The sequence below is a fragment of the Meriones unguiculatus genome, chromosome 7 (genome assembly GCF_030254825.1).
Source record: "Meriones unguiculatus strain TT.TT164.6M chromosome 7, Bangor_MerUng_6.1, whole genome shotgun sequence".
NCBI lineage: Eukaryota > Metazoa > Chordata > Mammalia > Rodentia > Muridae > Meriones > Meriones unguiculatus.
The window spans coordinates 120,694,378-120,719,808 of record NC_083355.1 but is presented as its reverse complement, the minus strand read 5'-3'; the positions used below and the strand labels follow the sequence as shown (position 1 = coordinate 120,719,808).

At 49.6% G+C, this 25,431-nt stretch overlaps 1 protein-coding gene across 1 annotated transcript in view; it reads left to right on the top strand.

Moving 5' to 3' along the window:
* Nucleotides 1–25,431, top strand: part of Dnah11 (dynein axonemal heavy chain 11) — a 266,833-nt gene that overhangs the window by 150,227 nt on the left and 91,175 nt on the right. The window contains exons 55-60 of the mRNA XM_060388295.1: nucleotides 4,233–4,394; nucleotides 12,630–12,863; nucleotides 17,077–17,223; nucleotides 21,762–21,875; nucleotides 24,320–24,463; nucleotides 25,108–25,290. Coding sequence (XP_060244278.1) covers nucleotides 4,233–4,394; nucleotides 12,630–12,863; nucleotides 17,077–17,223; nucleotides 21,762–21,875; nucleotides 24,320–24,463; nucleotides 25,108–25,290 — 984 coding nt within the window. The remainder of the gene's footprint in view (nucleotides 1–4,232; nucleotides 4,395–12,629; nucleotides 12,864–17,076; nucleotides 17,224–21,761; nucleotides 21,876–24,319; nucleotides 24,464–25,107; nucleotides 25,291–25,431) is intronic.

Here is a 25,431-nt window from a genome sequence, read left to right as displayed (position 1 = left end):
GTGCAGCCTGGCCTGTGGGCTCACTGCCGATCTTGTCTCTGGAGACCTGGCTGGCGCTGATGTGGCAGATGTGGCAGAGCTAATGTGGTGTCTGGTCCTCTCTTTGGGATCCTGTTCACAGTGCCCAGGACACATCAGTACCTGGGCTTGCCTGCCTGGCTCTTGCATTGGCAGAGATGAAGGGCTTGCCATGTAAGCCTGCCAACCTGGGTGCAATCCCTGGAGCCTGGAAAAGTGCAAGGAGAGAGCTAACTCACATACACACACCATATAAAATGTATTCTTAAAAATTATGTGTAAGTCAAAGACAATGCGTAACAAGGACGCTGTGTTTGTGAGGAGGTGTCTAAGCGTTCCCGGTAGCTGAGGGGCTCCCTGGGCTGCTGGGACAGTCTGGAAAGTGCTCCCACCCTGTCGCCTCAGGCATGTCCAGTTAGATGCCTCAGATAACACCCTTAGAAGTAGAGTCCATAAGAGGAGCACTCGCCTGCATACCCATATAGCCTGAAATATCAAAGCTGAATTATGGACAAGACAACAATCTGTTCAATCTTTTTTTATGATTCAGAAACTATCCTATTCTTTATACTAATTTCACCTAAAGTTATTGAGAATATAATGAGAAAGCTGTTCAGAATGAGCACCAGTCTTCTGGTGCAAAATAATCTGCCTGTGAGTTTACCCCAGGTTATTAGGAATTTTGATTAGAGTGTATTTTAGGGGGAAAAATTAGAGTAACTGACAAGTTAGTCTTGAAAAAAGCCTCATAGAATAAATGTGCTCACACAGATGTGCTCACACTCACGCATAAACATACGCATAATTAAAAAGAAAAAGGAGAAATTGCAAATTATTTTGTGCACCAGCACGGTCTGCATAGCAAGTTCCAGGGGAGCCAAGGCTACACTCAGAGACCCTGTCTTGGAAAAAAATGAGAGAGACAGACAGACAGACAGACAGAGAGATGGGGGGAGGAAGGGTTGTTTTACTTAAGCATTCCCATCAAAGCGAAGCTGGCTGCTGTCCTTGTGGGAATGGGAGGCCTGGAAGAGCTTGATTCCTTTTGAGCTAAGCAGTGCATAGTGTAAGGTAAGATTTACTTTTCCTTTCCTCTCCTCCTCTTCTTCCGTCCCCTCCCCCTCCTCTCAGGGTTCTTCGTCCCCATCTCACCTGTGCTCACATTTCTCATGCCAGTGATGATGATAGATCACTATTGTCATGTTAGTGTAAGCCGATTGCTCAGCGATCACATGCTAAGAAAACTTGGGTGACGATGTCTGCTTTTCTTTATCACAGCTCGGGCCTTAGGTCACTCCTCCCAGCCTTTTCTTCTTTCCACACTCGAGTGTTCCTCTTTCCTTCCTCACACGCTGCCTTTCCAAAACCGATTCTCCCCTACGGGAATGATTTCAGAAACTTCATCTGAGGGAGGCAGAGGCAGAGAAAAACAAAACAGCATCTCATTTCGGATATTCCAAGTATTTTCCACGAGCTCTGCAGTTCATCTGTTTCTACCCTTATCGTTGGCATACCGTTGACTCTCTTGAGCATGGAGAATCATGACTGGTCCTGTTTATTCCCCTTGGGGGAGGGGCAGGAGGTGGGAATGGCCTCCCCCTGTTGCTTTACTGGTTTGTCTAAATCATTTAGTAAAAGATAATATAACAAGGTCTTTCAAAAGTCTATTTTTGTTTTCTAAAACTAGAAGTATTTTCTGTGTCTTGTTATTAATGAACAGTTAAACAAGGATGATCATCACATAATTTCACCTGGGAGGGCTCACAAAAAATTCTCTGAGAGGTGATTAAAGATTATAATGAAGTCCCCTCCGTCAGGAAGCCTGCCAGAACAACTCGGCAATATGTGCTTTCAAGAAGCAACCGAAAAAATCCACGGACAGATGGGGGACAGTATGCATAAACAGTGGATATTCTAGTATAAAAAGGAAGACAACGTGTCCATCTGCCACGCTGTGGATGGCATTCGATGGCATCACGCTAAGCCATCACGGGCAGGCCGGCGTTGCACAGCGTGCTTATGAGAGAGCCCTGAGCTAGGCTTGTGTCGCTGGAGACTTGGGAGACTGAATGGACAGACGAAGACTTTAGTCACCAGTTGTGAAAAAGTTCCAGAGGTGCACTCTGCCCATAGCTGGCAGCAGCACAGTGCACACTAACACGACTCACGAGTGAAATCAGGCTGTGCTGCTTTTACCACTTTAGAAAAATATTTAGATATTAGAATTTATCTTGAAATGTTGAATACAGTAAGCCTGTTAAATAAAGTATTACACAGCTTGACATATGCTGGAGGTCGTTTCCTCACATGGATTTTAAAATGCCGAGAGAACAAGGAAACAGTGTCCTCGGAGACCGTGACCTCACCCACTCCCCGACCTCGGCCATGAAACCTTGGGGGCCTGGTCTTCTATCGGGGTAGCCTGCCCTGAGAAGAGGAAAGAGATGCTCTCCACTCATGCCTCTCCAAGCCGACAAACAGTCACGTCTTCAGGTCCACAGAGCCGGGGCATGGAGAGTCCTTGCCGAACCCGCGTCTTCACGCTCCCCCTGAGCTTCTCCCCCAACGGGCCTCTAAAGCTCAGGCCCTGGAATGGGCAAGGGGATAGCCCCACATCTGCTCTGCTGACAGCAAACAGCCCTCCCACCCACTGTCTGTGGCGTGCTGCTGGAGCCCTACTCGGGCTCCACCGACAGAATCCGTGTCCAGAGAAGGGATCCCGAAACGCACGCAGGTGGCCCTTTCCAAGCGCTGTGCCTCCTCCACGAATCCCACCAATTGTGGACAGGCAGCATTTGAAGAGAAACTGAGCCCTCCGGGTATGCACACCTCTTTTTGTTGTTGGATTCCCTAAACAGCGCTGAATAACAAGGCCTCACACTGGCTCTCACACTGGTTAGCTTGCCTGGGGATGCTGGTCATCTAGAGGAGGTTGAGGACTCAGGTTTGATCTGTAGAGGTAAAAATACCTTTCGTGTAAGCATTTTAACAGCCTTGGAGTTACGTCTGGGGATCCTGGAACTGATCCCTACAGAGCCCAACACAGACCGATGGCTAATTCAGGTACTGACTTTTAAATAACTAAGTATCTAGTGAAAACTTCAGGTTTACATCAGAAACTTTTCTCAGGAGGGACATGTTCACTCAAATTTTAGAATTTTAAAACTGAAAGTCTGAGGGAAGAAATGAAAGAGGTGTTTTCACTTTAGATGCAAGCACAAATCAGTGTCCTTCGCAGTTTTGTAGTTTTGTTTGGAAAGGGTATTTCTGCTTTGTGGAAACCTGTGGGATCACAGAGTGGAAGGACGTTGGAGGAGGACCTACTGAGACTCTTACCTCATGGTGACCGATTTTCATGTGGCTTGTGTTAGGGAGCAAATAAAATGCCCCACTTCCAAAGGCACTCCTGAGCCATGCTCGAGAGAAGAGGGGCGCGCTGAGGAAAGCTGCTCGAGAGAAGAGGGGCGCGCTGAGGAAAGCTGCTCGAGAGAAGAGGGGCGCGCTGAGGAAAGCTGCTCGAGAGAAGAGGGGCGCGCTGAGGAAAGCTGCTCGAGAGAAGAGGGGCGCGCTGAGGAAAGCTGCTCGAGAGAAGAGGGGCGCGCTGAGGAAAGCTGCTCGAGAGAAGAGGGGAGCGCTGAGGAAAGCTGCTCGAGAGAAGAGGGGCGCGCTGAGGAAAGCTGCTCGAGAGAAGAGGGGCGCGCTGAGGAAAGCTGCTCGAGAGAAGAGGGGCGCGCTGAGGAAAGCTGCTCGAGAGAAGAGGGGCGCGCTGAGGAAAGCTGCTCGAGAGAAGAGGGGCGCGCTGAGGAAAGCTGCTCGAGAGAAGAGGGGCGCGCTGAGGAAAGCTGCTCGAGAGAAGAGGGGCGCGCTGAGGAAAGCTGCTCGAGAGAAGAGGGGCGCGCTGAGGAAAGCTGCTCGAGAGAAGAGGGGCGCGCTGAGGAAAGCTGCTCGAGAGAAGAGGGGCGCGCTGAGGAAAGCTGCTCGAGAGAAGAGGGGCGCGCTGAGGAAAGCTGCTCGAGAGAAGAGGGGCGCGCTGAGGAAAGCACAGCGGCACTGCTGCCTGCCCTGTGGGTCAGATGCCGCCTTGCTCCAGTGGCCTGTGCTGGGGTGGCTGGCCGGTGTGGCTGGCCATGCCCCTTCATTGCCGGGGAGTGCAGAGGCCCTGGGCACACTCACCGTCTGCTGTTCTGACCTGTCCCCGCTCCCTGTCTCCACAGATGGTGTTCTGCTTCTCCCCTGTCGGTCACACGCTGCGGGTCAGGGCGCGGAGGTTCCCCGCCATAGTCAACTGCACAGCTGTGGACTGGTTCCACGCGTGGCCCCAGGAGGCGCTGGTTTCAGTCAGCAGGAGGTTCGTGGAGGAAGTCGAGGGGATTGAGGTACGTGTGTGTCGGCCCTGGCAGTCACTTCCAACCTCACCACTTTGTCAGACGCGTCTGCTTACTTTTGATGAGGTTGGCAGCTCTGGTGATGTTTTTAACCGTCTGTGTGACATGAGCAGCGGCAGCAAAGGTCTTCCGCCATTTAGTTTCAGAGAGTAAAGGCAGTGACTGAAGCAGTCCCACATCTCCACAGGAGCAAGGTGAGGCCCCGTGCTTTCCTGATTGGAGATTGTGTTGTAGTGTGTCTCCAGAGAGCCTGGCCCTCTCCTGAGCAGTAAGGGCGAGGGCCTGGAATAGGCTGGATTTAGCACGCTGAGGACACAGGAAATAATTTGCGAAGCAGACTCTGGAAGCAGCGTTGGCCTGCTTTGTTGCTGTGCCTGGGTGGCCGCAGACCAGTCTGGCTATGTTGATAAGGCTGGCTGCTTATACGCACAGCTTTATTGGCTGGTATTTTAAAAAGGAGTAAGTGGATGTGCACAGCACAAGGTGCGCAGGCGTGGGCACCCGCGCAGGCTCTTCCCCCTAAATGTCTGTGAGTCTTGATCATCGGACTGCCAGGGGAGGCAGCCTCCAGCTGGGAGACTCGCCTGGAGCAGCAGCACTCGTCTGCCTCCCTGCTCCTCTTCTCCACAGGCGCGTGACCAGCACATGCACAAGAAAAAGGAACAGAAAAGGAGGTCTTCCGAAGTTGGGTGGAAAAAGTTAGATCTTCACAGCTAGAGAGCCGCTAGTTATGATTAAAGTAGCATCACGTGACTACCAGGCCGTGAGCAAACATGAGGGTCGTGTGCCGTTAAAGTGCATCGTCTAGTCTCCAACAGTGAGAGGAGAGCCTCAAGGTCCACGTCGAGGGGCGTCGGCGCGCGCCATGTTTTAATAGCAGATTTCTAGTTTACCTGGTTCATCTTCTCAGGCTGAAAACAGAAGTGGGCTGGCTTCTGGATAGCGCTTGGCTTTTCCTCTCTTAGTAGGAAATCTGGGCTGGCAGCTCCAGGAAGTGTGCGCATTCAGCCTGACGACAGGCTGCCACCCTGCCGTCCTGTCCTGAGTGTGTCTGTGTCTGTGAGTGTGTCTATGTCTACTTTCTCTGTGGTGACAGGCTGCCATCCCTGCCGTCCTGTCCTGTGACTGTGTCTGTGAGTGTGTCTGTGTCTGTGTCTGTGAGTGTGACTGTGTCTGTGAGTGTGTCTGTGTCTGTGTCTGCTTTCTCTGGGGATGCAGGCTGCCGTCCTTGCCAAGCCTGCCGTCCCGTCCTGTGCCCCTTTCTCCCGGGAGCAGCAGCCCAGCCTGGCCAGGGCTTGTGGACACCAGGGCTTTACAGTGCTCAGAGCTGCAGTGCCTGGCCACGGTGTCATGCCGCCTCCTACAGGAGCCTGACTGTCAGCAAGGACGATTTTGAGCACTTCAGCGCCTTAGCTTGATTTCTATCAAGCTGAATTACGCCTGCAAACAAATTAGCCCGATGACTTCCTTACGGTGTAAGGTGCTTGTTTAAACTCCTCCACCCTCCTGATTTGCCACATGGAAGGTACTAATTAGAATTCAGAGAGCACTGTCCACATTCCCGTAAAAACATGTGCTACCTTTCTGTATAGGTCAGAAACAGCTTTTAAAATTTTGAATGAGTGCTCATTTGATCACTTCCTTAGTTTCAATATCCATCATTTAGAATGAAAGTTATCTGCACAATTTAGCCTCTTCTTAATTATTGACCCCACTGGGTGAGTGGAAGGTACTTCTGCAAGGTGACCCCTTCGGCCACAGAGAACACAGTCATTAATGACAAGCCATTTCATGTACACTGACATGTAAGTCCCATCAGTTCACACTCAGCACCCAGGGCTACGGGCGGACTGCCTCTCGCTGCACACGTGTGGATTTCTTTCTGTTACCTGACACCGAACTAAATGACAGCTGAGAAATAAGTGACCAAAACGGTTTGACACTTGAGTGTCACCATGTTATTCATCAGATGCCTGTGTCAGCACACAGTGCCTCTCCCTGGAAATTAGGAAATTGCAATGAGAGAGGCAGGAGCAAGGGGTAGTCTTACAGGCCACTGGGAGTGCAGTTGGACACGCAGAGGACAGAATAAATGCAAAGTAAAATGTAAGCTGCCTGGGGAAGGTGGCTCTGTGTTGGAGGATGTGAAGATGGCAACAGCCGTGTCCCTCAGGCATGGTAGCTGAGCGACAACAGAGGAGGACGCGTCGCTTGAGATGGTGGCCCTCCAGTACAGTCTCACAGCCCGATACTGTGTCACGCCACGGTAAATGCGGGATGACTTGGGCCAGAATTCTTTCTTTAAAATGTCAGCTACAAGCATTACTGTTGACTGAAAAAGTACGGAGTTGGACGTGCCCTGTAACAGTCCTATTTGGGGAAAAGACCAGTGGGACAGTGCAGACATTACCATAATTTTAAGGTAAAATTCTGGGTCCTGCTGACAGCTCTAGTGACCTCGGTTTGGCCATGCAAACTCAGTATGATGAATAAAAACAGGAAATGTGGAAACAGAAAAGAGAGGCCATTTAATGTGCTCTCACGTTGCTGAGAGCCACGAAGAGAAGGGCCCAGTGCCAGCCCAAGGCGGTCTTAAAGGTCCTAGTGTAGGCTTGGGCTACACACCTAGGAGGCCTAGTCAAGGTGAGGCCCCGCCCACCTTTGCCCTTCCACATCTCAGGACTGCCCTGCAATGTGGCTAAGCTGTGTGACATCTGTCCTCCTCCTGGCTGTCACCAGGACCCCAGCCTCTCCCTCTCCCGGGGCAGTTGTGATTCCTTGGGGCCCATTGTTCCAACAGTTTGGTAGCTAAAGGAAGCACACTCCTAGAATACTAGTCTCCTACAGCGTGGCTGCACTAGAGCCATTTTGAGGTTATCAAGACAAAAAAAGCTCTCTGAGATCTGCCTAAATTTCACAACTTCAGCTTTTCTCTTCAAATAGGGAGGAAAGACACTTTCTTGTTCATACCCTGCCCCGTCCACACCCTGCCCTGTTCACACTCTGCCCTGTTCATACCCTTCCCAGTTCACACCCTGCCCCATCCACACCCTGCCCCGTCCACACCCTGCCCCATTCCCACCCTGCCCCCTTCCCACCCTGCCCCCTTCACACCCTGCCCCCTTCCCACCCTGCCCCCTTCACACCCTGCCCCCTTCACACCCTGCCCCCTTCACACCCTGCCCCCCTTCACACCCTGCCCCGGCCACACCCTGCCCCGTCCACACCCTGCCCCATTCCCACCCTGCCCCCTTCCCACCCTGCCCCCTTCACACCCTGCCCCCTTCACACCCTGCCCCCTTCACACCCTGCCCCCTTCACACCCTGCCCCATTCCCACCCTGCCCCCTTCACACCCTGCCCCCTTCCCACCCTGCCCCCTTCCCACCCTGCCCCCTTCACACCCTGCCCCCTTCACACCCTGCCCCCTTCACACCCTGCCCCCTTCACACCCTGCCCCATTCCCACCCTGCCCCGGCCACACCCTGCCCCCCTTCACACCCTGCCCCATTCCCACCCTGCCCCGTCCACACCCTGCCCCATTCCCACCCTGCCCCGGCCACACCCTGCCCCCTTCACACCCTGCCCCATTCCCACCCTGCCCCCTTCACACCCTGCCCCCCTTCACACCCTGCCCCGGCCACACCCTGCCCCGTCCACACCCTGCCCCATTCCCACCCTGCCCCGTCCACACCCTGCCCCCCATCACACCCTGCCCCATTCCCACCCTGCCCCCTTCACACCCTGCCCCCTTCACACCCTGCCCCATTCCCACCCTGCCCCCTTCACACCCTGCCCCCTTCACACCCTGCCCCGGCCACACCCTGCCCCGGCCACACCCTGCCCCTTCCCACCCTGCCCCATCCACACCCTGCCCCCTTCACACCCTGCCCCCTTCACACCCTGCCCCCTTCACACCCTGCCCCGGCCACACCCTGCCCCATTCCCACCCTGCCCCCTTCACACCCTGCCCCCTTCACACCCTGCCCCGGCCACACCCTGCCCCGGCCACACCCTGCCCCTTCCCACCCTGCCCCATCCACACCCTGCCCCCTTCACACCCTGCCCCCTTCACACCCTGCCCCATCCACACCCTGCCCCATTCCCACCCTGCCCCCTTCACACCCTGCCCCATCCACACCCTGCCCCCCTTCCCACCCTGCCCCCTTCACACCCTGCCCCCTTCACACCCTGCCCCCTTCACACCCTGCCCCCTTCACACCCTGCCCCCTTCACACCCTGCCCCCTTCACACCCTGCCCCCTTCACACCCTGCCCCCTTCACACCCTGCCCCATCCACACCCTGCCCCATCCACACCCTGCCCCCTTCACACCCTGCCCCGTCCACACCCTGCCCCCCATCACACCCTGCCCCGTTCCCACCCTGCCCCATCCACACCCTTCCCAGTTCACACCCTTCCCAGTTCACACCCTGCCCTGTCCATACCCTGCCCCGCCACACCCTGCCCCGGCCACACCCTGCCCCCCGCCACACCCTGCCCCCCTTCACACCCTGCCCTTTTCCTCGTCACCCAGGCATGTCAGTATGTCATCACACATTTGTTGCACTGTGCCTATTCATCTAACTTAGAATAGAGTTTTTAAAAGAATGCAATGTTCAAGGTTTTTTTTTTTTTACAGGTTTCTGAAGTTTAGTAATCCTTCCGCATATGAAAGCAGGGTCCAGTTTTATGGTGAGCCAGAAATCTGGCTGTGTTGCTCTGCTGGAACCAGCTTTACTCGAAAGGGCTTAGTTTTGTGGCTTTTTTTTTTTTTTTTTTTTTTTTTTTTTGTATGCTAGCCCCGTGAGCTGCGCCATCTCCTGCCTTATCCTTCTGCAGCAGTGGTCAGCTGTGGCTGGGGAGATGCTAGGCGGATACCAAGCACCCACCACACAGGGCTGAGGACTGGAGTCTGATCCTAGCACCCACAGAAATTCTGGGTGGCTGTGGCAACACTAGAAAGACAGGGAAAGGAGATCCCTGGAGCAAGCCACCTACAGGAACTCACTAAGGCAGTGAGCTCTGGGCTCAAGTGGAAGGCCTGGATTCAGCCTGTAACAAGGTCCAGGGCGATTAAGGGAGACTTCGGCATCAACTTCCTGTACACACACGTAGCTGCAGAACACAGCAGATGAATGTCAGGAGGGTAGCCGGGCCTCCCTGGGTTCTCAGTCACTTCTGTGTTTCCACGTTGTGGAAGAGAGCCATGGGCTCTGGCCTGGACTCGACCTTTCCTCCCACCAACCATAAATTCCAACTTTAAAGACAAAAAGTAAGAAACGCACAGGCAGAGAGCTGCTTTAGATCAACGTTGGGCTGGCCGGGACACTGCAGACCCCAGCAGCCACACCGCTCACCTCTGTCCCAGCCCGGTGAGCAGAGCCAGGTCTTGCACGGGCAACAGGTAAAGGCTGACACTCTACCCAACTCACTGGGAGGAGGCCAGTGGTTGGAGCCCAGGGCCCAGGTTTCCTTTTACTGTGTTTGTGCACGGTTACCTTGAAAGCATGGGAAAGAAACATTGAAAAGAAACCATTTTGTGGGTAGGAGGAAGCAAGGGGAATGCTGGGAGCTGCTTCATTTTCTTCAGGTTGGAAATGTAACCTGGGTCCCAGGAAGGAAGCCTCACTCCTGCCTCGTCAGTCCTTCCATTAGAGTAGCTACCGTGAGCTGCTTAGAGCTGCTCACCTAGAATGCTGCTTCTACACAGTGTTAAATTCCCTTTAACAAGCCACCTTTCCTTGAACATCTATCAGTCTCTTACCAACCCACAAGACTGAGTTATAAATAATAGATTTGTGACTTGGTAGTTTGACCTTTAAGAAGTTCACATGAATAATTTCTGAGAAAGCATTTCAAGCATCCCTTTAAGGGTATGACATCATACATGGCAAAATTGCCCTGGGTTTAACTAAAATAAACAACAGCAGCAAAATAAAAACAAAGCAAAATCTTCTTCATCTCTTCTGGTTTTATTTCTTTCTTGCAAGTCCAAATTTAATTCTACAAACTGGTATAGTCTGATTTGCTGTTCTTGGAAAGCAATAAAATACTTTTTTTTAAATCTTAGAATAGCATTCACCCTCTGTCAGCATCCTCAACGGGCACTGGCTTAAACACCGGCCTCCTGAGTTCTCTGTAGGGCAGGGCCAGCCAAGGCCAGAGAGTGTCCCGCCAGGAACCGTAGTTTGTGTTTCTGTGTTTACAGCAAACTGACTGAGAGAGTGGAAAATAAACATTTCTTTCTTCATACGAGGAAAAAAACAGTCTTATCTGTGCATTGAATTTCGCAATGGAGACAGCATGGCTTCCCAAAGCCATCTTAGTGGGAAAGCCACAGATTTAGAGCCATTTTATAATGGCTCTCTGCTTATTTTTATTTTTGCTTTCACCACGATTGGCTGCAAAATGCCTGCAAAGTGGTTTCAAGCAGTTCCCCTGAAGGGGCAGATCTGGCAGAGATGCTGATCTTTCCCCGTGTCTACCGGGTAAGCCTCAGCCTGAGCTGCTGCATCGCTCAGCCCCTTCCCGCCGCCCCTCAGAAGAAAACTGGAGATAAATGAATGGCAGAATAAATAATTTATGCTAATGAAATTACTGCAATTAGTAGTTCTACAATGACCCTTTTAAAAGCCACAGCTGTTAGTGTCAGGAAGCGCTGTCACCACTGACCTTATCATAAGAGAAAGTGACAAATTGGGAATGCAGGGAAGACCAGCCATCAAAGAGGTCGTTCTGGACCGGTTAGAGTTTTCTGAAAAACAGTGTGAATTACACCCAGCTGCTCCCTGGCTCCGTGAGCCTCCATGCTGAGCCATTTGGTTAAGCCCCATAACAATAGTTATTTTGCCCCATTGAGACAAGTTGTGTCGGGCTACTTCCAGCTCCCCCGGAAGCCACTCTTTCCACTGGGATTTACAAATGAAACTGTTGTTAAAAGGAGCTTTCAGGGCTGCTGAGGAGCCTCCTCATAAGGATCATGGTTGGGCAGAAGCCAGGCTTCCCCTTGTCAGGAGGCCGCCCTTGGCTGAGGAGGTGTTTGTCTGTATGGAGGAAGGTATGTGTGAAAGTTCCTGTCAAAGCAAGGCAGGACGGGAGCAGACTTGTGCCTGGCGGATCGCAGCCAAGCTGCTTTGAAAATGAAGTCCTCAGGAAATATGATGCCTGTGACATTTATAGAGACTTGCTCATAGATTTTATTTTCTGGATCCACTAGTTGCTGATAGGCATGCGTCGTGAATTCCCTGGAATCCAGTTCAGTTCAAGCTTTGCACCCCGAGGCTTGCTTTGAACACATATTCTTTCAGGGAGCAGTGGGGCAGGTTTTTTATCAGCCCAGCGGTGCACTAACAGGAAGATTTTATGCGCATTTGGGGTTTACCCTGAGGTCAGCGTCTGTGTGCTCACGAACACTGCGGAGGAGCGGCGGCTGCCCTGTGCCGAGGCTGGCACGCCCTGCTGGCTGCAATGTTGAGGGTCCCGGTTTGAGGCGCTTCGCTGCACCGTTGCCCACATGTGTGCGCTTTCCTGAGCTGCCCGGGGGCTATTGACAGCTTTGGTAAATTATGTGTGACTTTCCGAAGAGTTGGTGTAGCTCATTTAACTCATATTAATTGATTTTAGGCTTCCCTTGATTAATTGAACCCGGTTCGTCTTGTACAGAATGCAATAAATAATCATTAGAATGAGGGAGATGTGGCTGTACAAATTAAAAAGTTAACTATTGGAGAAGTCACAGAGGACACAGGGAAGGGATGAGGGACAGCGGGCGCTCTCGGGGGCTCTGGAGGGGCTGGTCCGCTTTTTTTTTTTTTTTTTTTGTCTCCCTGACTTTGTATTGGTTCTTTTTGTATAAAGTTCAGCCTAAAAGTAACATCTCCCCCCAAAAAGTATCCTCTGAAGATTGTCTTGCTTCTCTTCTCTTTTCTAAAGGTAAGTTGTGAGGACCTAGGCTTTGTTCTCCCTGCTGCTTCTGGTTTGTTTGAGAACCAGGTAAAAACATCCTTTGTCCTACCTGTTAAGACACTCAGGAAGGCTGTAAAGTCTTGCCTCCAGTTCTGGGGCTTCTCACAAAGATGAAGTGAAAGTTCCCACCTTCTACTGTGATTCATCCTGGCTTTTAGAAAGAAAATGCTGTATAATTTGTAGTGTTTTTTTTCTTTTATTTTCTAAATTACATTTTCAACTTGAAGGCATTTCATGAGAAGTGTAAATCTATGTTTCAGCCACAGCACAAAGATTCTGTTAGCCTTTTCATGGCTCACGTTCACACCAGTGTAACGGAAATGAGTGCCTGGTACTACCAGAACGAGAGAAGGCACAACTATACCACCCCGAGGAGCTTCTTAGAACAAGTGTCACTGTTCGAGAGTCTGCTGAGGAAGAAGCGAGGCGAGCTGCAGCAAAAGAAGGCGCACCTGAGGAACGGCATCCAGAAGCTGCAGACAACAGCTGCACAGGTGTGATGGAGACCGATGAGGACCGATGGGGACTGATGGGGACTGATGGGGACTGATGGGGACGGATGTCACCTTCTGAGAGGGCCTCTCCCTGTTCTCTGAAAACTAGATCTCGGCTTTTGTTTATTTTTCCTTTCTTGGCTTTTTTTTTTTTTTTTTAGATTATCATATAATTCCAGCACTGCTCCCTTTCTGCCCCCAAATCCTCCACGTACTCTCTAGCCATGGCCTCGTCTTTCACTAATTGTTGTGGCTGCATGTGTACATCTATAATATGGATCTGCATACAAGCTGCTCAGTCCATATAATGTTCGTTGTGTGTATGCTTTCAGGGCTTTCATTTGACACTGGCCAGTCAATTGGTAGCTCTTCTCTGGGAAAGACAGAGCATCTCTCTTGCTCCCAGATTCCTTGGTTGCTTATAGCTCTGGATGTAGGATTGAGGCTTTTTGGGCTTTTCCCACATCCGCTTGGGTGTGTCCACGGGTGCTGGTCTCGTTCGGCCTGTGTTCATGCTGGTAAGACTATGGATGCAGCTTCTCACAGCAAGCTTCCTGATCCTCTGGCCTGTATAACCTCTTTCCTCTCTTGCACACTGCTCCCAAAGCCTTGGGTGTGGAAGCATTTTGTAGCTGTGTCCTTCTGTCAGGCCGGGCTCCACACTCGGCATTTTAACTGGTTGTGCTTTTCTTGGCGCCCTCTCTCTGTAGCAGAGAGCAGTTTCCTCATGAGGAGTGGAGGCTATACTTATCTGTAGGTTTAAAAACATCTGCTTACAGATTGCTGCCCCCAGAGATGGAAGGAAAGTCCTTACCTATTGCTGAAGACGCTATGTACTTCAGAAGCAGGATCCAGAGCAGGAACTGATCTGAAAGCCTCCTTCCTTCACACTAGCTTTCATGATGCCAAAAGGCACAGTTCAAGTGTCTGGAGGAGGGAAGGGACCAGCACTCCTCCCTGGGTGTGATGCCTGTGACCCACATTAGCAACAAGCATGGCACGATGACCCTGAGGACGCAGTAGTGCCACACATGCTTGGCAGTAACCAACGGCTCTCTAATATGACTTAAGAATTGCTCAACAAGGGTGATGCCATGCCTGGTGCTAAGGACACAGCTTACTGCTCAGTGCTAGTGGAGCCAAGATTCCTGGATATCTAGCTTTGCCTTGGATAGTCTGAAGCCAAGGGCACAATGCTGTGGGTTTTCTAATAAGAAGAGGGCTTACCAGTTCCTCCTTGCCAGGCTGGTTTGAGGACACACCTTCACTTCCCAGCCTGAGGCTGTGTGGAGCAGTGGGAATTGAGAGGGAAGAGCTTCCCGTTTCCTCTCTGGTCCCTGACTTCCTGGCACTGGTTTGCAGAGGGGACTCTGCCGTGTTGCCGGGACGGGAGTAGGACTCCTTGCTGTCTTTGGCACTCAGCCCCAACCAGTCCTCATGGCCTGGCTGATGAGTGTTGCAGCGCAGGATCTGTGCATCTCCCTGCCCTCAAGCCAGTTTTAGCGACCGGCTGTCTCAGGTGTCCTCACCTGTCAGTACGCTCCTTCAAGGCCAGAGCATCTCAACCTAAAGAAGTCAAGGCGCAGCACTGGGTAGGAGCTTCATGTCATCATTAGAGTCAAAACCAATGGGAACAGATGTCACTGCTGCAGTGTAAGATGGCGAGTGCCAAGGCCGGCACCTGAAGCCAGTCTCTGTCATCCTCAGGGGAGTGTGGTCCGTGCTCTCACACAGCTGCTGTGGGTGTGTGGTCCGTGCTCTCACACCACAGCTTCTGTGGGTGTGTGCATCTGTGCTCTCACACAGCTGCTGTGGGGGTGTGGTCCGTGCTCTCACACAGCTGCTGTGGGTGTGTGTGGTCCGTGCTCTCACACAGCTGCTGTGGCCCAGTCGCAGGGATTAGGTTGAAACACTGGGACAGGGCAAGCAGCCTGGCCTTCCTCTGTGCTAACTGGGTCTGTAAGTTTCCGTTGCTGGTCATCCCCAAGCTGAACATGCTGGCAACTGTCAAAAGATCTGTCATCAGGCCCTCCCACACATTTCGTGACAGACGGTGTTTGGGGGAACAGTTTTCCCTGAGAGGGTTGGGTGGCCCATCCGTACCCAGGATGAAGATGGGACAAGGTCTGGTCAAGAGCCGACATTAGAAGCGATGCACCCTGACAGGTTCTCTGGCTGCCATCTTCTGGAGTTGTTTAGGTTTAAGTTCTGCTCGGTCTTTCCCACATCATTTTATATGCCAAGAACTTGCATTTGAGGAAATGCTGGGGTCACGAGGAGCTTGTTATGACTGAGAAGGAGGCACTGAGGGACAGAGTCTTCAGAAAGGACCTCGTGCACACCCATACTTGGGCACCTGCCGTAGCCTCTGTTTTCATACATCTCCCCACACTCCTTCGCCTCATCCTCCCTCTTCCTCTGTTCTTTCCCTGCCTGCTTCTCCTAGTCTATCAAGATCCCTTTCCTTAGTAAAGGTTTCCTGCAAGTCCTGTCGAGCCAAGAAGACGAGAAAAGGCTGTGTGGTGTAGCTCTTAGGTCCCTTTACATGGTGTCCCAACCAAACCTACTGACTCTGCCCCGGGAAGGAATCGTGTTGTCACCCAAGTCGAACTGTCCATTTCCTTGCCTTTGGCAAAGAAAAATAATGTGTCTACCATATTTAGAGTTGTCTTCTGAAGTACCAGAGCTAAAGCCTAACAACATAGCATCTCTGACAATCCTAGAGGTGATGATGTCTGAGCCAGGGGAAGGCGGGGGGGTTAGAAAAGAGCCTGTGGCTTCTCAGTCACCCCATCTAGGTCTTGAGAAGTCAAGGACAGGGAAGAAAAGGGCAAGGGGAGGAGCCGGTCTGCTGTGGCCTACTGTCTCTACCAAATACAGGACCCCCTGGGGGCTTACCTGTTCTTCCAGCTGACAACTGTAAGAGAAAGCTTTGTGAAGACACATGAAGCCTTGGGTCAAGGCTTGCAGCTGGGTCCTTATTATGTGTTCATACATGAAATTCTTCTAAGATGAGAAAAGTGGTTGAAATATTTAATAGTTACTGGCAGTTGTATGAGAATCAGTTTGCTGTGCAAGGGAGGCATGTTTTCCCATGTGGAGATGTAAAGAATCTTACAGTGCAAGGCCAGATTGTGTTTGAGACAAAACACCCTCTTCTCTGGATTTGTCTGCCTAAAGCAGATGTGTTTCAGAACTGTCCGTTTCCTTAGAAACTGGAAGTAGGACTGGAAATTGTCTAGTCCCTGCCCATTCTCCGAGACTATGGCTCAACAGAAGACTTGTGTCAGTGACTGAGAGAACAGAGCAGCAAATGTGGGCATGCTAAGGCCAGACGCTGTCCTAGCTTAAAGGGCAGTGTTGCGCACCAGGCTGCTGCATGGGGAGGGTGTAGGTGGTTGTGTTTGGACAGGGGCACACACTTACCTGCATACAGGCAGTGGGTGTGTGGCACAGACAGAGCCATCCAAGCTTTCATTAGTCCTTAAAGTCACTCACCTGACTCTTCTGTTTATGTAATCCTGGAACTTCGGAAACAAATGCTAAGCGTAGCCGAGTCTCCGCTGAACTCTAGGGAGAATCACCCGACACGTCTGTGGATGGCACAGGAAGGCCGTTCCCCGAGAGCCGAGTGGGGCTGGTCGGGGGTGAGCCAAGGGCGGAAATGTGCGTGTGCAGTGGCACTTGGTTTCTGTAACCCACGCTGTGTGGTAGCCAAGGGCACACACCCTTCTCGCTAGTGCCAGGCTCTGTGCGGATGGCTGTGTGGCTCTGCGCTAACCCCACGAAGGTGCGGAACTGGGTGGGAGGAGGAGAAACGGTCAGATGGCGTTGCAGGGCGTGGTCACAGGGAGCTTGGAGCAGCCCTCCTCCAAGAGCACAGCAGGGTGCCCTGCTTGTCACTCAGCTGGTGCTCCTGGCCTCTGTGATCCCAGATTCGGAGCAGACGGAAGGAGTGCTGAGGTGGCGCGTGCCCTGAGAGACACCACCCCAAGTGTCTCCTGGATGTCCGTGTTTAGAAGCCACATCAGCCGCTCGGTGCTGACACAGTCATCCCGCGTCCTGAGAAGAGTGTTCTGATTTTCCCATGTGGAGAAAGGAATGGGGCTGCGTTTTGACAACTGGGAGAAGTGAAATCTGGGTGTAAACAGGTGTGTCTGAACTGCTGGGGTTCTCACCAGAAGCTGCTCCACAGTCACGGCTCTTCCTGCAGGTGGAGAATCTGAAAGCCAGGCTGGCCTCCCAAGAGGCAGAGCTTCAGCTCAGAAACCACGACGCCGAAGCCCTGATCACGAAGATTGGGCTTCAGACGGAGAAAGTGAGCCGGGAAAAGGCCATCTCAGATGCAGAGGAGCAAAAGGTCAGGCTCATTCCACCATTTAGAGTGTGGAGCTATATTTAGCACAAAATAAACCTTTGTAGGTGAACAATTTTGAACAACTTCCTCCACAGGGAGCATAAAGTCTAAGGAATTATTATAGTTACACATGTAACAGCATTTCACACCATGATTACCATTTGACCTTTCTTTTCATTATGCATTTTCCCAACCTTTTAGCTCTTTAATGACACGGAAGAACAATAAATACTGAGCTCATTCAAGCATATAATGGATGTGGGTCTTGCACATCAGGCCTATTTGTAATACAGTAAAGGTCAGGGAGTCACCTCAGAGGTTTCTAAAGGTTTCCAGTTTTTAGGCAAATTGAACAACTCAATGTTAACAAAGCCCATTCCATCACTTTGTAGATGGTTTTCAAGTTCCACGTTTTAATAATACAGCTAACGTTCATTAGGAAGCCCTAAGCTAAATGTGTTCTCTCCACTGGACCAAGGCCCTGGCGTCCTGTGTGAGGCTTTGGAAACAATAGCTTTCCAGCTGGCACGGTGCCGCTTTCTTTGAATTTGAGTTTCTAGCATCTCCAAAATAAATAAAACTTCACAATCTTTGTTCAGCCAAGTGGAACTTAGTTCTTGTGTATCTTATTTCCCAAAAGAGACAAGACAGGAAGCATAGATAATTAATAAAAATAAAAATTTTAATAAAAGTTAAAGTATTTATTAATTTATTAATGCATTAAAATTAATAAATACTTTATTATTGGGGGGAAATATTGTAATCGGGGCTGGTTAATTAAAAGCTGGAAATCACGTATCCTCTCATAACTGTGACTCAGTAGCCATTATGCTATTGTTTTGCATTTCAGTGCACCAAAAAAAAAATCTAGGTTTTGTGGTGGCAATGCCAGTGGTTCTTACACAATCAAATAGTTTTCTTTTTTTCTGAGGTGCACTGAAAATACTTTGTCTTGAGCAACCAAATATTTTTCAAGTACCTTGAAAAACTATAAACAATTAAAAACCATCACACAGTATAATTGAGGCAAATAATGAATGCATTTGACTCAGTAGATAAGCATGTAATTTCTAATTTTGGTAACATGTTTTCACCGAGTTTCAGAGATGCAGAATGTCTTTAAAAGTGTGTTATGAAATTAAGGAATCAGGTTTCCTGGGTGGTGAGGTGACTGGGAGCTCACCCACCTGGGGCACCTGTTTCAGGTGTCACACAGATGTGTGGTATTTAGTAATTATAACCACCAGTAACTTCTGTTTGTTTGTTTGTTTGTTTGTTTGAGGCAGGGCTTCTCTGTGTAGCCTTGGCCTTCCTGGACTCACTCTGTAGACCAGACTGGCCTCAGAATCACAGAGGTCCTCCTGCCTGTGTCTCCCTGAGCGCTGAGATTACAGGTGTGCACGGCGGGCATTTATTAACCCACCCTCTATGGGAACCTGTTGAAAATCTTGACCTATAACAGGGATTTGAGATTGCCCCTCCCCCCATTGCTTGCATGTGAATTCCCAAGGTCAAGGACCAGCATAAAGGAAGAAAACGATTTTAGCAAATTAGAACACATTTGATATTTTCATCAGGTTTATTAGACATAAAAAGAAATATATTATTTTATACCCATTATATACCAGGAAGTATAAATAACGTTTACATGTTCACTTGTCAGTAGAGCTTAACTTTCTTGTATCACTCTATATGTGTGTGCACCTGCATTTATTTCACCATTTTGGTTTGGGGGTAGGTGTATTGTGGCCTAGGATCTTAGGGATATCTGACAGTTCTGGACACCGCAACAGGAAAGCAGTGTATTGTTTTACTGGACCAGACTTAAGCCAGGCTTAAGCAATAGGCTTATTTTTCAGGTTCTAAAGACTGAGATCAGGATCCAGGTATAGGCTGGCTTCGTTCTCCTGAGGCCTCTCCTTGGCTGGTCACTGGCTGCCTTTTCCCATGTCCTTGCTGGCCTTCCAGTGTGAATTCTGCTGCTGCTGGCCTTTGATGTGTTGAAACATCCTCTAGAGATAGTGAGGTCAGAGTAGAGCCTTTTTAACTTCTTCACCTCTGTCAGCCCTGTCCCTAAACATAAGCACGTGCTGGGACACGAGGCTGGTGGCATTGACAGAAGACTCCGGGTGGCTACAGTTTAGCTCTTCCCCTTGGGACAGAGGTTCCTGTCTTCCTATGCTGGCCTTGGACTCACTGTACAGCCAAGGATGGCCTTGAACTTCTGATCCTCTTGTTCTACTTAGGAGCCATCAGGCAGGGTATGTGCAGAGCTGAGGATCGAAGCCAGACTTTCAAGGATGCTAAGGCTAGCTCTCTACCAACGAAGCTACATCCCAGGCTCAGATTTTAACTTAAAACTTTGGAGAATCTGTAGTCAACCCAAAAACCTTCTCAGGAGTGGCTGACTAGCAGGTAGCAGATTTCTGGAGTGCCCAAGCATGGAGACCATCTCCAGCCCAAGCATGGAGACCATCTCCAGCCCAAGCATGGAGGCCATCTCCAGCCCAAGCATGGAGGCCATCTTCAGCCCAAGCATGAAGGCCATCTCCACCCCAAGCATGAAGGCCATCTCCAGTGCCCTGCCTTAGCATCACGGAAAGGGAAAGCAGACATGCAGGCAATCTGTGCAGCCGCTGCCCTTCTCCAGGTCGGGCCTTGCTGGCCTCTGCCGTGCAGCTGTTCAACAGAGGAAGATGCATGCTGCAGCTTGCTAGATCTGTGACCTTTTCAGTATTGTGTTGCAAAAAGTATTAGGAATGAAAAGTGGGCTCACCAACATAGAGTATTTACCTCAGTTGTAAGGTTGTGTTCAAGATTGCCTAGTCCATAAGCATGATGCAAAGGAATAATCCTCTATGAGTAGTCTGGAACTCCCAAGAACAATAGCTTAAAGAAAAAGTCCTGGCAGGTTCCCTGAGTGCAGAAAAATCTATGATCAGAAGACCCAAGAAAAGTGATTTTTAAAGGATGCCTTTCTAAGCGTTAGAATGGCCACAGGAACACTCACATGTTTATGTGAGACGAATAAACTCCATTGCAGGCATCCTCATCTGTGACAGTGTGTTCAGAACCTTCATGGTCCACGTTCGCCTGAGCTCTGGGGTGTGCTTGAGAGGAGCTCTTAGCAAGCATGTGGACTCTTCTTATTCACATTAGCAGTTGCTGTGTGTGTGTTAGCAGGAGACCACACATCTACCCTGAACCAATTACGTTCATAAAAGCTACAGAACACAGCCAAATAATGGTTAATCAGGAGAGGACTGATTACGCTAATAAAGCGGCAGCAGACAGCATAATTTGTTGTGAACTGTGTTTAATTTGACAGTGTTCGTTCCACACACATGTGAAGAAATGCACTTTTGTTCTACTTTATAAGCCACGCTCGTTCACTGTCACCTCAAGAAGTGTCCTGCCAGGACTTGATCCTGGTCCCAGTGCCACAGCTTGAAACTCAAGCTTGAAACTGCTGGGCATAAAAATTCGCGGTGACTTGGCACTGAAATTCTATAGCATTCTGTGAGGGGAAAGACAGACCTCCAGCCTCGCACACCAGGCTAGCCGAAGTCCACGCCTCCCGTAGGGAGGTGGAGTGACACAGCGCCCTGTTGGGAGGACAGACAGCAAAGAACAGACGCTTGGCACATTCGTGGCTGCTTACTTGTCCTTGGAGAAGCCACCATTAATCTCTTTGCATATAAGAATTCTGTCTGTTGTGAAGTATGCAATCCATGACCTCTGAACAAAGGACCTTCTCTGCTGAACAAAAGATCTTCTCGTGTGTGTGTGTGTGTGTGTGTGTGTGTGTGTGAGTGTGTGTGAGAGTATTTGTGTTCAGATGAGTGTGTGTATACTGGTGTGACCATGTGTCAGAGGCCAGCGGCCATCCTCATGTGCCATGTCTTAGGAGTTTCTCATTGGCCTCAAGCTCACTGGTTCAGCCAGCCTGGCTGGCAGGAGGACCATGGGAGTTTCTACTTCCCTGATGATGGGATTACAAGCACATGTGCCATTTGGCTCCTCCCTGTGGGTTCTGAGGGTCAGACTCAGGGCCGTGTGCCTACAGCTGAGCCATAGCTCTTGCAAATGCTCTTCATGGCCAGCAGGGCGGCTAAGTGAACATGAGCAACAATTAAATAAAAAATTCTAAAATACTCTGCACCGGCTTCCCAGGCCAGGCTAGATCTCTTAATTTCTCAGAGCACTGAGGATAGGGGAAAGCAAAAAGGAAAAGTAGCTAACAGAAAAGTGGCTGCTTACTCTTGTTTTGTGTTTGTTTAATTATTAGTGGCATCTTATAAACAAATGCCTCTTGGGAATACTTTGGTGTTAAATCTGTTTGTTTTGTGATTTATTTACAAAGCCATAGCCATAGTGGGCTGATGGGAAATTCCCCACCTGTTTAAACTATAGACTTGTGTTGCCTAATAACACATCCAGATAAGTCCATGCTTTGTGCTGGAGATCTCAAGGTAGTAATTTGGGGAGGAGGAGGGGTGTTTCCTCTCTGTTCACCCTCTCTGATCACCCTTTCTGATTAGGTGGCCGCCATTCAAGCTGAAGTATCCAGGAAGCAGAGAGAGTGCGAGGCTGAATTACTGAGGGCTGAGCCGGCCCTGGTGGCTGCTGCTGCTGCACTGGACACGCTCAACAGGGTAACCTGGTGTTGACTGGTGGGATCTTTTTAAACAGCCAAAGATTGTGAGGGTTTGGGACAGAGTGGGTGGTCATGAGGTCAGGGTGTATCAAAGCTAAACCAATCTTTATCACTCCACTTCTTTTTCTTATTTCTTTCTCTAGGTCAGTGTCTTTAGGTCAATATCTCTTAATTCTGTTTTTCTGCCTTAAACCTTAAATCCTTAAACCACTGGGAATCTCAGCTGGCCAGGGAGGGATCCGTGGTGGCTGAACTGTCTTAGTCTTACTGTGGTGGGAATCCTCCGTGCAGAATCCTGGATTATCGACAGTGAAATCAGGAGTTAAATTACAGCGGGAGTGAGGAAAGACATATGGAACAGGGTATCTGTGTGAAGTGTCTGTTAGCACCTGTGGTCCTGCAGCACCCCCAGGAATGCCCTCCTGAACACTGCTAACACAGGAGAGTGTGCTCCGGCCTTCTAAGAGCAAGCCTGCAGTAAGGTGACTGCCCAGGAAAGGCAGCTGCTGAGCAATGGTGGCTGCCGCAGCCTTTCACTGTTACTGAGATGCCCACCAAAAGCCTAGCTTTCCCCAGAGTAAGACCTCACGGAGCATCCTGATTCCCATGAGAAAAATTATCTGTGTGTACCACAGGGTAGTGTGAGGGACACTGTGGGCAGTGTTACTTTAAAGCCCACAGATAATCTTGTCCTGGCGTATTGCAGCACAGGCAGAGAAAATCCCAGGACGTTGCCAGGCCTGATCTCCTAAGATGCAAGGATCTAGCTTTCACTGCTTTTCCAAGGAAATCCTCACCTCCTTTTGAGTCTTTTTTGGGAGAAAATAATTTTGACCAAGAACAAGAGCCTTGTCAGAATTTTGTAGTGTTATCATAAAGTTGAAAAAAATTGTTAAGAATGTAATTGTATCAGGGGAGATCATTGTATACTTATTCTACTGCCCTAAAATGATTGATTAAATATTAGTGAAGAAAACAGAAAATGTTCACAGTAAGTAAAACATACTGTAAAATGAGACACCCGTGACTCATTTGTTTGAACAGAACATTCATCTACGTTGATAGAAATTATAAAATATAGTACAAATAGAAAAGTAACTGATCTCCTCTGAGTTACAGAATATTGATTTCTGTCTTTCCCTAAATTTGCAATTTTTTCTCTAAATATATTTAATCTTTGTATGTGAGAGGGTACAGTAAAGAAACTTCCAAAATGACCATGGCACACTTAAGGTTGTTTGTTTGTTTGTTTGTTTGTTTGTTTTGTAAATATGAGAGAGAGCAGTCAGAGCCATCTGGAGGAGGCCAGAGCAGAGAGAGAAAGTAGACTGAATGTGCCTGGCAGAGTGGGCGTGGCCAGGGCTATCTGTGCTAGGAGGGAGAATAACCAGAGATACAGAACAGAGAGAGCATGGTGAGAATAGCAGGGGGAGGGGAGATCTTGCCCTTATATAGAGCACAGAACAGGCATCTGGGAGGAGGGCAGCCTGGGGCAGTGAGAAGCCAGCGTGCTGAAGGAGGCTTAGGGGTGTGTGGCAGGTCTTGTGATGCTTACAGAGCCAGAGTGGGCTCTGAGGTGCAGCCACAGGTATCTGTCAATGGAGCCGCATGGCCCTTCTGACAGAGTAAAGGAAGTGATTCCTCTTGGCAGATGGAGACTGGTTTCACAAGCTCCTGAGGGGTGCTGGCTTGTGCCTAACTGCCAGAAATCCTTCTGTGGTCCAGCTGGAGCTCATTTCTAGATGTTTGGATACCATGAGACCTAACACTCTTTAATCAAACAAAACAAACCAGTTTCCCTAGCAATGTAGACCTGGGCTATGTGAGTGATGGAAAATCCTTGTTAGTCAGATCTCAGTGTTCGTTATCATCTGCTTTGGCTTTCATGCCTGTTCTCTTCTTTGCATAAATGGATAGTTTTGAATGAAGGAGCAGAATCACACTTGGTTTTACTATTTATTTTGGAGCTACATGTACTTCTAATAGGTACTGAATCCTCCTCGCTCTCAGGATTTAACCACAATTCCATTGTCAGTGGGTCAGCATTCTGCACAGAGAGAATTAAACAGTAGGAAAGACATTTCAGCATCCATGGGCCTCTCCCAGTTGAAACTCATAGTGGTTTAAAGAAGAGATGTCTACTTGCACATTTGAGGCAGAAAACCAGAATTAAGACACACTGACCTAGAAGATGGTATTTACAGGGAGGCCCTGGTAAAGATGACAAACTCTCCAGTCTCTGTACCTGGGGCAAAACTGGCATCATTTTCTTGACAGCAGCAACATTGCAGTGATATTTCCAGAGCATCAGAGAAGTGCTCAGGCAGAACTGGGGCTCCTGGAACCCCAAGGTAGAGATCCCAGCCTACAAGAAATTAGGAGTCTGAAAGACAGCCTGGAAACTGAGTGCATCCCTCCCAGGACCCCTCATCTTTGTTTCAGGTGAACCTCACGGAGCTGAAAACCTTCCCCAACCCCCCAAATGCTGTCACCAATGTAACGGCGGCTGTGATGGTCCTTCTGGCCCCACGGGGCAGAGTGCCAAAAGACCGAAGTTGGAAAGCAGCTAAAATCTTCATGGGAAAGGTACCGTTAGCCAGAAGAGCAGGAAGAAAAGCTCAGCAACTCCACATGGTTCTCATTATAAACACACTTGACAGCAAATGATGTTTAAATCAATTTAAGTCAAAAGCCGCCGTCTCCATAGCTGGCCAATGTCAGCAGCTCCTGTTCCCTTAGAGTCTTATCTACGTTTCCTGGCCAAGTTGGAGGCTGGCATGGGGTGGTGGCACACCTAAGTCAATGCCAGCAGCAGGTGGAAGGTTGCTAATTATTTGCAAAATTATGAAAGCGGCTAAGTGTAGGAGGGAGAAAATTACACGGATTTCTTAGGCTGGAAAAAAATGTTACTAATGTACAAGAAGGTGAGGCAGAGGGGCTTTGGGGTATGTGGTTTTGCTTTTCATTTCCTGCCTTTCTTTTCTTCAAAACGTGAGCACCTCCTGTGCTGGCGCAGAATGCTTTCCCCTGGGACGGAAGAGGTTTTGAAAGTGTCCATTGCTAATTCTAACTTCGTACTGTAAAGGCTGAAAAAGCCAAGCAGTGGGATAAAAGCAGCTTGCCAATTGTGCCTTTGTAATGCAAGTCCTAAAAGCTGATTTTAACTTCTGATCTTGGAATTTTCTCTGCAGCCAGAATGGCTCATTGCAGTAAGTCCTTTTGCTTTACAGGTTGATGACTTCCTGCAAGCATTAATTAACTACGATAAAGAGCACATTCCAGAGAACTGTCTAAAAGTAGTGAACGAACAATATTTGAAAGATCCAGAGTTTAATCCAAACCTGATTCGGACCAAATCTTTTGCAGCTGCTGGTCTCTGTGCCTGGGTCACCAATATTGTTAAATTTTATGAGGTATCAGTCTTTAACCAATGGTTTCAGGTGTTTGTGTGTGTGTGTGTGTGTGTGTGTGTGTGTGTGTGTGTGTAATGTATTTGTGATCTTATTTTACCCCCTTTTGTCCCCTCCTCACTCTTGTTGATGGCCTTTCCTTCC